This window comes from Muntiacus reevesi, chromosome 6 (assembly GCF_963930625.1).
Source record: "Muntiacus reevesi chromosome 6, mMunRee1.1, whole genome shotgun sequence".
In the NCBI taxonomy this organism is placed as follows: domain Eukaryota; kingdom Metazoa; phylum Chordata; class Mammalia; order Artiodactyla; family Cervidae; genus Muntiacus; species Muntiacus reevesi.
Window position 1 is genome coordinate 67,547,749 of NC_089254.1, and position 12,370 is coordinate 67,560,118.

General features: G+C 35.5%; 1 protein-coding gene across 7 annotated transcripts in view; it reads right to left on the minus strand.

Annotated features, from left to right (window-relative positions):
* PALS2 (protein associated with LIN7 2, MAGUK p55 family member) overlaps positions 1-12,370 on the minus strand; it is a 121,149-nt gene that overhangs the window by 44,650 nt on the left and 64,129 nt on the right. For all 7 annotated transcript variants that reach the window (XM_065939001.1, XM_065939003.1, XM_065938999.1 and 4 more), the window contains exon 3: positions 1,787-1,939. In XM_065939001.1, the coding sequence (XP_065795073.1) occupies positions 1,787-1,939 (153 nt within the window). The remainder of the gene's footprint in view (positions 1-1,786; positions 1,940-12,370) is intronic.

Genomic DNA, 12,370 nt, shown 5'->3' on the forward strand with positions numbered 1-12,370 from the left:
TTGGAGAATTTTGAGCATTACCTTACTAGCGTGTGAGATGAGTGCAATTGTGCGGTAGCTTGGACATTCTTTGGCATTGCCTTTCTTAGGGACTGGAATGAAAACAGACCTTTTCCAGTCCTGTGGCCACTGCTGAGTTTTCCAAATTTGCTGGCATATTGAGTGCAGCACTTTCACAGCATCATCTTTTAGGATTTGAAATAGCTCAACTGGAATTCCATCACATCCACTAGCTTTGTTCGTAGTGACGCTTTCCAAGGCCCACTTGACTTCCACATTCCAGGATGTCTGGCTCTAGGTGAGTGATCACACCATTGTGATTATATGGGTCGTGAAGATCTTTTTTGTATATTCTTGCCACCTCTTCTTAATATCTTCTGCTTCTGTTAGGTCCATACCATTTCTGTCCTTTATTGAGCCCATTTTTGCATGAAATATTCCTTTGGTATCTCTAATTTTCTTGAAGAGATCTCTAACCTTTCCCATTTTGTTGTTTTCCTCTATTTTTTTGCATTGATTGCTGAGAAAGGCTTTCTTATCTCTCCTGGCTATTCTTTGGAACTCTGTATTCAAATAGGAATATCTTTCCTTTTTTCCTTTGCTTTTTGCTTCTCTTCATTTCACAGCTATTTGTAAGGAATAGCTTACAGACAACCATTGTCTGTAAAATGTCCTCAGACAACCATTTTGCCTTTTTGCATTTCTTTTCCATGGGGATGGTCTTGATCCCTGTATCCTGTACAATGTCATGAACCTCTGTCCATAGTTCATCAGGCTCTCTGTCTATCAGATCTAGTCCCTTACATCTATTTCTCACTTCCACTGTATAGTCATAAGGGATTTGATTTAGGTCATACCTGAAGGGTCTAGTGGTTTTCCCTACTTTCTTCAGTGTAAGTCTGAATTTGGCAATAAGGAGTTCATGACTTGAGCCAGAGTCAGCTCCCGGTCTTGTTTTTGCTGACTATATAGAGCTTCTCCATCTTTGGTTGCAAAGAATATAATCAATCTGATTTCGGTGTTGACCATCTGGTGATGTCCATGTGTAGAGTCTTCTCTTGTGTGGTTGGAAGAGGGTGTTTGCTATGACCAGTGTGTTCTCTAGTGTCTCATAAATCAAGGTGCCATTTGTCTGAGGATGTATTTCTGGGGTTTCTCTTTTCTTCAGGTAATCTATTTTTCTAACATTGCCCCAATACCAAACTGTCTTAATTACAGATTTCTAAGAAATTTCCACTTTTCTTTCTCTCTTCTGAAACTGATTCGTCTTTGATAAACTGATTAACTCTTCATCTACACAGACAAATGCTTAAATTGAATTTATTTTTTGTCCCTGTGGAAAGTATGTCATAGTTTCTATCCCCTACAGTTCTCTCTTATTCTAAGGTCATCAGCTGCACCCCAGTCTTAGAAGCAATACTGAAAAGGCATATCACTAGTCACAAGAAGGGCTGGGAAATGGCGGTATTAAGGAAGAAAAATCCACTATCACTGTGAGAAAAATGTCCCAAGCATGTGGTCTGATGGTGAAGTAGGTTTGTTGTTATTGTTTTTAATTACACAAAGAAAAATCCACTCTAATGAATTTCTTTGACAGACACTGTACATCTGTATAGTATGTGTATCTGTTTATGTAGCATAAGCATATGAGGATATTAAAACATCTAAGTTGGAATTTACAAAATATGGCCCTAAATCTTTTAAAAACTTCATCTTAAACAGAAACTACTACAAGAATATTTTGGGAATACAGGGGACTTGGAAAGAAGAGAATAGAGAAAGTTACCTGGAAGTGAGGCTCTTTGAGTATACCAACCAGTTCTGCCACATCTTCATCCACATTTATTAGAGGGCTGATATCTTCGAGAATTTCATTGACTAATTCCAAGTTATTATCACTGACAGCTTCTAGTTTTGAATCTTCTAACCTCTCATGAGCCTGAAAAAAATACCAGTATATTAAAGTAATAACACACTGCTTTGCTCAGACTGTGGTTTTCTTCTTGAAAACTTTTGAATGTTTTAAAAGATATTACTTGATGGTTTGAACTACTGAAATCAAATCTTTCAATCAGAGGTAATGTGCAGATTTCATAGTAAATGTTATCATGCAGTATGATAAACCCTGGCCTCTATTCCTACCCTAAAAATAATGGAAAACTCATTTTTATAACTAAACTAAGGAAACACTGAATAGGCCAATGATAATTTTAACAGTTTTTAAAATGTACTATATTTCCTACCCAACAGAATTTCCTAATGACATTCTAGTTTAGGCTCAAATGATACTGTTTATGCTTTATTTTGAAGAAGGAAATGGCAACCCACTCCAGTACTCTTGCCTGGAGAATCCCATGGACAGAGGAGCCTGGCAGGCTACAGTCCATGGAGTTGCAAGAGTTGGACATGACTTAGTGACTAAATGACTAAACCATACTTATTTGCTGATTAAGCACAATAAAAATAAGGGCATAATCATGATATGGATTATCATTTAAAAAACCATGAAAATCATTTTGAGAACCCCATAATCCTAAAGTTACAATTTTCCATTTTGAAAATTCAGCAAAAAGGACAATTCAGGAAAGGCAACTCTTGAACTTTTCCACAGAAAAGGAACCATCAATTACATTGTCATGGAAAATAAATAGTCCTAAATATTCTTTAACAGTGGCAGTAAAGCAGAGTTTTAAATTCAAACTCAGAATGAACACTATAAACAGTCTGTATCTTTTAAGTGTTGTTTTTCTGATAAACAGTTGCTGTCTGATTTTGAAGACGAGTAAAGCATAATTTATTTGGCCTCATCTTGGGGCATGTGGGATCTTGTGTCCTTGACCTGATATTGAACCTGCACTCACTGCATTGGAAGCACAGAGTTTTAGCCATTGGACCTGGTGGCTCAGGTGGTAAAGAATCTGCCAACAATGCAGGAGACTCAGGTTCAATCCCTGGGTCAGGAAGATCTCCTTGAGAAGGGAAGGGCTACTCCAGGAGGAAGTGAAGTGAGTACTTCACTCCAGGAAGGGAAGTGAGTACTCCAGTACTCTCGCTTGGAGAATTCTGTGGAGAGAGGAGCCTGGTGGGCAATAGTCCATGGAGTCACAAAGAATTGGACATGATTGAGCAACTAACACCTTATAGGAAAAGCATAACTATAAAGATTTAATTTATAAATGAAACCTTGTAAGATGACAATTTTACACTTAAATATTAAGTTCTAGTTCTGTGAGTGAAGGAAAAAATTTCAAATTTCAAGTGGTTACAGTATTGTTTAAATGTTATCTGATACCTATAATGCTGTACATATTGTTTCTACCATACAGAGTGGATCCTTCAGAATTCTAATACACCTTCTATTTATTTTACTTTTAAATATTTTATTTAAAAAATCATTTCACACATATCAATGTAAAATTGTTAATGAGCTATCTCACATTCTTGGTTTTTGTATCTCATCTTCTAAATCATACACCTTCTAATTTTAAAAATGCATTTTTTTCATTTAAATATATTTTCCAGATAATTCACAACAATGACATAAATGTAAGTGGAAGAGAGGGGCTATTAGCAACACTTTAAAGGAATACCTCCAATGAAGAAATTTTAAGTCATATGAAATAAATAAGAAGAAATTATAATTTTTATGAAACAAAATTGTCAAAAAGACCATGTGCAATTTAAATAGAGCAATGAGTTTCTATTAGATTTAGATATGAAAAGTGTTAAGATGACTAGGGGATGCCACTAAGAGGGAGAACAGGTAAATCTATAATTTTCTTAAAGCTAACAGAAGCCTGACAAAGAGAAGATGATGAGACCATTTAACATATATCATGGAATGATTATAACCACTAAGAAAAAAAAATAATATACACGACTACTTAGCTCTTATAAAACAAGCTGGAAATACTGTTTTTTACTTATGTATTCATTTATTTTTTGGCTGGGCTGGGTCTTATTGGTGCTATGCACAAGCTTTTTTCAGTTGCAGAGAGTGGGGCTACTCTGTAATTGCAAGGGTTTCTCACTGCGGGACCCTCTCCTGTCATGGAGCACAGGCTTCAGTATTGCGGCTTATGGGCTTCTGAGTGCAGGATCATCAGTTGTGGCACATGGGCTCAGGTGCCCTGTGGCAGGTGGGATCCTCCCCGACTAGGGATCAAACTAGTGTCTCTCACACTGTAAGGTAAATCCTGAACCACTGGACCAGCAGGGAAACCCTTGCTAATTGTTTTAATATAAATATTTGTTGTTTAAAAAAAATCCAATTTAGCATGATTAACCTTGCAAATAGTCTTAATACTCTAACGATAGTATATGAAAGCTTAAAAAAGGAAGAAAAGAACCTGAACATTTATTGAAGGTGTTTGTTTTGTGCCAGTAAATATATTCTAAGTTCAGTATCAGAGTGTGCATGTGCAGAGTCAGCTAAGGTAGGTATGTTGTTATCATCCTCACCTTATAGACACAGACCCTGATAATGCAAAATGAGATAAAGTGACTGCCTGAGTTCACACTACTGGTAAGCAGCTAAATGAGGTAGTCCAACATCATCAAACTTGAGCTCTTACCTATTAAATCTTATTCAACTTTTTGATTATACAGTAGGCTACCCTATCATCATCTTACAGTTAATTATTTAATCTAAAATATTATACATTATTAACAATCATTTAAAAGTGTGATATATGCTCTCACTGACTGCTAGTTGAGTTGTTGCTTCTTAGCATGGCTCCTTCGTGTAGATGTGCTAAATTATACTCCAATGGTTCAAGACGACCACCCACACTGTCAATCTCTATCCTCTTGCTCAAAGAGCTATAAGAATTACCTGTTGCTCCAGGGAACAGATGATGACTGGCTTAACATTTTCAGGTACTAAAGCCAATATATTTTCTGTAATATCCTATGTTACTTTTTGATTAAATTGAAGTCTTCAGGAAAAGTAGAGGAACAGGAAAGATCATAGGCTCGGAAACTCTAATACCTTTCCCTTCCTTTGTATTTTCACTGATCTTATTGCTCCTAAGCTGTGAGAGGACAGGAGGGAATGTGGAAAGACTACCCACAAAAGAGAAAGAGGAAGTCAAATAGAAGGCAGAAGTGTGCTACAAAAACAAACATACCTGAAGGTGTCTGCTCATCAACCCTACAGATTGCTTCTAAGGTAGGAAAAAAATGTCACTACACAACACATAAATCCTCAGAGAAAGAAAATGTTTTTAAGTGAAACTGCAGCTATAATTAATATAGAAAAGCAATTTCTGAAATACAGCTGGGTTCAATTAAGATAAACTTCAGTATTTCCAAGAAAGCAACTATAGGTCAATATTTGTTAATATGTAACTTTTTAAGTTCTAGTATAATGTGAAAGAAGTTGAGACCTCAAGTCAAAATTTATTTAGTAGCTTTCAAGAGGCAAGTCAGGGAAGCCTGGTGTGCTACAGTCCATGGGGTCACAAAGAGTTGGACGCAACTGAACTGACTGACTGACTGAAGAGGCAAGTACCAACTTGAATTTAACTGATTAATCAAGCAGACTTCCCAGGTGGTGCTAGTGGTAAGAAACCCACCTGCCAACGCAGGAGACTTAAGAGACGTGGGTTTTATCCCTGAGTCGGGAAGATCCCTGGGAGGAGGACATGGCAATCTACTCCAGCATTCCTGCCTGGAGAAGCTCATGGACAGAAGGGCCTAGAGGACTATAATCCATAGGATCACAAAGGGTCAGACAATACTGAAGTGATGCAGCACACACAATCAAACAAAACGACAAAGGAAATACTGAAAACTTACCGGAGACAGAAATGAATCATATACGCTATTTGAATAAATGTGGCTTGTTTCCTTTAAGAAAAAGAATTATTAGAAATCTAACACAACTCAATAAAAATATATTTCTCCTGCCACAAGCACTTGGAAGAACATGCCGTAACTGACTTTGTAGAATACTTGGAGTTGACACAAATATAGTCTAGCCCTCTTGTATGTCTAGTTCTAAGAATCCTATTCACCATTGCACCTTAGAAAAATGAACTGCAGGGAAGAAAAAGTTCTTTCAAAACTTCCGGGTATTTTGCACAAGCACAGTTCAGCCATACTGGTAAACAAAATTTTTAACAAAAGTTATGCACTGTACGTAAAGTGACAAATGCTATTATCTAGTAATGATAATGCTATAATTATTATGTGTAGTAACCTTATCTTTCTCCCTTAAAAACAAAAATACTATATATTGTTTCTTTTTAGAACATGGCTAAATATACAGTAGTTGCTAATTAAGTACTTCTTTAAAAAGCAATTAAATAAATAGGAGATAAGACTGACCGTGGCCAATAGACATCTTTTATTCTAGAGATTTTTGAACTAAGACAAACAGCAATCCACAAATAATTAAAAAATAGGTAAAAATATGTGCAGAAAGTAGAAATGAGACAAAAGAGAAGGGAGAATTCAATTTTTACTTTGCTACTACATACATATCAAAAGAGATGAGATAAGTTTTGTTGAAAAAATGCATGAAATAAGTATAACTAAATTAGAATTGAATTTAATGAGTAAAGAACTTGTCATCTAGTGAACCAAAAAAAGCTCAAATTCTTAGGTTAGATAAACTGTATCTCTAGGTACTCAGGAAGCTGAGCCACTCTTAGAGATACCTGTAGAATTAGGAGAACCAAACAGATGTCAAAAAACTAAAAATGAGAATCTTTACAAAAAATATTCACAAAATAAATCTTCACAAAAAAGGAAATTCAAATACTTCTTAAACATGTGAAAAGATACACAATCTCCTTCATAAGAGAAATGCAACTAAAACTATGCTGAAATATTAATTTCTTTATGAGACTGGCAAAGATAAAATTCTGGTAATATACTATGTTGTTTTGAGTACATCAGAAGACACTCACACATTTTTTTTTTTCTGGTGGGAGTACACTAGTGAGCAGTATGACTATAACAACCAAAATCACACAATTCTTTTAACATTTATCCTAGAGATATACATACAGGTGTAAAATAACATGCAGCAAGACTGCATATTACAGCATGACTTATAAGTAAAAAAGCCACCTGAATATTTACCAGAAGTTTGACTAAAATTTTTTTTTATATACTCAATACAATGGAATATTATGCCACCTTTAAAGAGAACAAAGGTTCTTTGTAGATATTGATATGAATATGTAAAAAAAAAATCAAGGTTTAGAATGCAGAATACAGACCCACAAGTACTATTATATTCAATAGTGAATATTATTGTATTTAACAGATAGTTTTCCCCTAAGATTGGAAACAAGAAAGTCTGCTCTCATCACTGTATTCAACATTTGTACTCAATCTCCTAGACATGACAATTAGTCCAGAAAAAAATAAAAAAGAATGTATATATATATGTGTAACTTAGTCCCTCTGTTGTACAGCAGAAATTAACACAACACTGTAAATCAATTATAATTCAATTAAAATAAATAAAAAGGCCAAAGAAGAAAGTTCCAAAAAAAGAAATAAAAGGCATTTCTTTATAAAAGAAAGAAGTAAAACTATCTTTATTCATAGATTTGTATTAAGAAAATCCTAAGGAATCCAGTAAAAAACTATTGGAACCAATGTACAAGTTAAGCAAGATTGCAGGATAGAAGACTAATGTACAAAAATCAATATACTATATACTAAAAATGAACAATCTGAAAAGAAAATTAAGAAAATAATTCCATTCACAATAGAGGTGAAAAGAGTAAAATACTTAAGGTAATTTTAAAGAAAGTGAAAACTCATACTCTGAAAACTATAAAACATTGTTGAAAGAAATAAAGATTTAAATGAAAAATCACTTCATGATCATGGATCTATAAACTTTGTGCTGTTAAGATGGTAATACTCCCTTAGAATAATCAATACAATGTCTACTGGAATCCCAAAAGAGTTCTTTGTAGAAACTGACATACTGATTCTAAAATTTGTATGGAATTGCAAGGCACCCAGAACAGCCAAAACAATTCTGAAAAAGAATAAAGTAAAGATTCACATTTTCTGATTTCAAAACTTACTACCAAACTACAGTAATCAAAACAGTGTGGTACTGTCTTAAGGACAGACATACAGACCAATGACATAGAAGAGAGTCCAGAAATAAATGCTCACCTGTACAGTCCAATAATTTTTGACAAGGGTGGCAAACACAGCTGGGAAAACTGGATATTCACATGTAAGAGAATGAAAATGGATCACTATCTAACACTATATGAAACAACTCAAAAATGGGTCAAAGACCTAAACCTAAGACCTAAAACTGTAAAACTATGAGAAGAAAACAAAACAGAGTCAAAGCTTCATAACACTGTAAATGGCAGATTTGTTGGCTATGACACCAAAGGCAGAGGCAACAACAGAAAAAAAAAAAATAGGTAAAAGAATTTCTTGAGAATTAAAAAAAACAAGAACAAAAAAACTATGCACCAAAAGATAATATCAAGGCTAAACAGGTAACCAACCAAATAGGAAAAATATTTGCAAACCATATATCTCATAAGGAATTAATAGTTAAGATGTATATGTAAAACTCCCAATATTCAACACACACAAAAACAACTTGATTCAAAAAATGGGCAAAGAATCTAAAAAGACATTTCCCCATAGATACACAAATGGCCAATAAGCACATGAAAAACAATCAGTGAGGGCCTCCCTGTGGCTCAGCTGGTAAAGAATCCACCTGCAATGCGGGAGAACTGGGTTCGATCCCTGGGTTGGGGAGATCCCCTGGAGAAGGGAAAGGCTACTCACTCCAGTATACTGGCCTGGAGAATTCCATGGACTATATAGTCCATGGGGTCACAAAGAGTTGGACATGACTGAATGAAAAAAAAAAAGAAAACCAATCAGTGAGCCTAAAGATATGCCAATAGAAACCTCTCACACTGAAATCAAAGATAAAAAAGGAATGACACAAATGGAATAGAACAAATCTAAGGACTGTGGGACAACTACAGGAAGATGTAACACACATATAAGGGGAAGAGCAGACAAAGAGAAACAGAAGAATACTTGAGGCTATAATGACAGAATTAAAAAAAATTAGTGATAGACACCAAACTACAGATCCAGCAATATGAGAGATCACCAAACAATCATTTTCTAAGTGAAAAAATCAAAGACAGAGAGAAAAGTTTGAAAGAAACTGGAGGAAAAAATATTCTTACCTATGGAGGAGCAAGGATAAGAATTACACAGGACTTTTCTAGAAATCATGGAAGCAAGAAGAGAGTGTAGTGAAATACTTAAAGTATAGAAAGAAAAAATCCTATCAGCCTAGAATTATAGGTACACAGTCAAACTATCCTTCAAAAAATGAAGTTTTTTGAAGGAGAAATAAAGACTCTGTCTGACAAAGACTGGGAATTTATTGCTAATAGACCAGCCTTGAAAATAACATTAAAAGAGGTTCTTCAGAAAGAGGAAAATAATATATGTCCAAAAACCAGATCTCCATTAAGAAAAAAAAAAAAAAAAGGCATTAAAGAAAAAATAAATGAAAGCAAAATAAAATCTAAAAAAAAAATTCTTACTCTAATAGATTAACTCTTCAAAATTAATAGCAACAATGTATTTGGTGGTTATAGCTTATGGATAAATGAAATGACTGACAGCTATGTTATAAGGGAGAAATTGGAAATACTCTTATAAGATAGTTACTTCATGTGCTATAATACAGTGAAGTAAAATAGGGGAAATGACTGAGATTAGTTGTAAATCTCTATTTTAAAATCAAGAGGAAACCACTAAAAATAAATATATAAAAAGGAGAAAAAATGAAATCATAAAATGCTCAATTAAAACAGAGATGGCAGAAAATGAATAGAAGACCAAACAATAAGAAGACTTACATATCTTGCTGTCTATAAAAAAAAAAAGACCACTTTAAATGTAAAAATAGATGTAGATTGTACAGTAGTTTGAAAATTCTTTGGCATTGCCCTTCTTTGGGACTGGAATGAAAACTGACCTTTTCCAGTTCTATGGCCGTTGCTGAGTTTTCCAAATTTGCTGGCATATTGAGTCCAGTACTTTAACAGCATTACCTTTCAGGATTCAAAATAGCTCAGTTGGAATTCCATCACCTCCACTAGCTTTGTTCGTAGTAATGCTCCCTAAAGCCCACTTGACTTCACACTCCAGGAATGACTGGCTCAGGTGAGTGACTACATCATCATGGTTTTCTGGGTCATTAAGACCTTACTGTATAGTTCTGTGTATTCTTGCCAACTCTTTTTAGTCCCTCTGTTTCTATGAGGTCCTTGCCATTTCTGTCCTTTATTGTGCCCATCTTTGCATGACATGTTCCCCTGGTACCTCTAATTTTCTTGAAGAGATCTCTAGTCATTCCCATTCTATTTCTTCCTCTATTTCTTTGCACTGATCACTGAGGAAGGCTTTCTTATCTCTCCTTACTAGTCTTTGGAAATCTGCATTCAGTAGGATATGTCTATCCCTTTCTTCTTTGCCTTTCACTTCTCTTCTATATTCAGCTCTTTGTAAGGCCTTCTCAGATAATCATTTTGCCTTTTTGCATTTCTTTTCCTTTGAGGTGGTTTTGGTCACTGCCTACTGTACAATATTATGAACCATCACCCACAGTTCTTCAGGCACTGGATCAGATCTTATCCCTTGAATCTATTTGTCACTTTGACCGTATAATCATAAGGATTTGATTTAGGTCATACCTGAATAGCTGAGGGCTTTTCCCTAATTTAGGTCTGAATTTTGCAATAAGAAACTCATGATCTGAGCCACAGTCAGTTCCAGGTGTTGTTTTTGCTAACTGTATGGAGCATCTCCATTTTTGACTGCAAAGAATATAATCAATCTGATTTCTGTATTGACCATCTGGTGATGTCCATGTGTAGAGTCATCTCTTCTGTTGCTGGGAAATGGTGTTTGCTATGCCAAACAATGTTTAAAATACGGCACAGCTGCATTCATTTCACATGCCAGCAAGGTAATGCTCAAAATCATTCAAGCTAGGCTTCAAGAATATGTGAACTGAGAACTTCCAGAGGTACAAGCTGGATTTAGAAAAGGCAGAGGAAGCAGAGATCAAATTGCCAACTTCCGCTAGATCATAGAAAAAGCAAGAGAATTCCAGAAAAACATCAACTTTGCTTCACTGACTATGTAAAGCCTTTGACTGCTTGGATCACAATAAACTGTGGAAAATTCTCAAACAGAGATGAATACCAGATGACTTTACCTGCCTCCTGAAAAACCTGTATGCAGGTCAAGAAGCAACAGTTAGAACTGGACACAGAACAAAGGAGCAGTTCAAAATTGAGAAAGGAGTATGTCAAGGCTGTATATTGTCACCCTGCTTATTTAACTTCTATGCAGAGTACATCATGAGAAATACTGCGCTGGATGAATCACAAGCTGGAATCAGATTGCCAGGAGAAATAGCAACAACCTCAGATATTCAGATGATACTACCTAATGGCAGAAAGTGAGGAGGAACTAGACAGCCTCTTGATAAAGGTAAAAGAGGAGAGTGAAAAAGCTGGTTTATAACTCACTATTCAAAAAATGAAGATCATGACATCTAGTCCCATCACTTCATGGCAGATAGATGGGGAAAAAATGAAAAGAGTGGCAGATTTTACTTTCTTGGGCTTCAAAATCACTGCAAACGTGACTGTAGCCATGATATTAAAAGACACTCATTCCTTGGAAGAAAACCTAGACCAAAACATCACTTTGATGACAAAGGTCCATGTAGTCAAAGCTATGGTTTTTCCAGTAGTCATGTACGGATGTGAGAGTTGGATCATAAAGAAGGCTGAGCACCAAAGAACTGATGCTTTTGAAATGTGGTGCTGGAGAAGACTCTTGAGAGTCCCTTGGACTGCAAGGAGATTAAACCAGTCAATGCTAAAGGAATCAATCCCGAATATTCATTAAAGAACTGATTATGAAGTTCTAATACTTTAGCCACCTGATGGGAAGAGCTGACTCAATGGAACAGACTCTGATGCTGGGAAAGACCAAGGGCAGGAAGAGAAGGGGATGATGGAGGTTGAGATGGTTGGATGGCACCACCAACTCAATAGACATGAGTCTGAGCAAACTCTGGGAGACAGTGAAGAATAGGGAAGCCTGGAGCGCTATAGTCCATGGGGTCACAAAGAGTTGGACACAACTTAGCAACTCAACAAGCACAGGTAGATTAAAAGTAAAATAATGGGAAGGATATACCGTGCTAACATTAATCAAAAGAAAGCTGGATATTAATTTTTAGACAGTCTTCAGAACAAGGAAAATGATCAGGAACAAACATTCCGTTCAGTTCAATCTCTCAGTTGTGTCTGACTCTTTG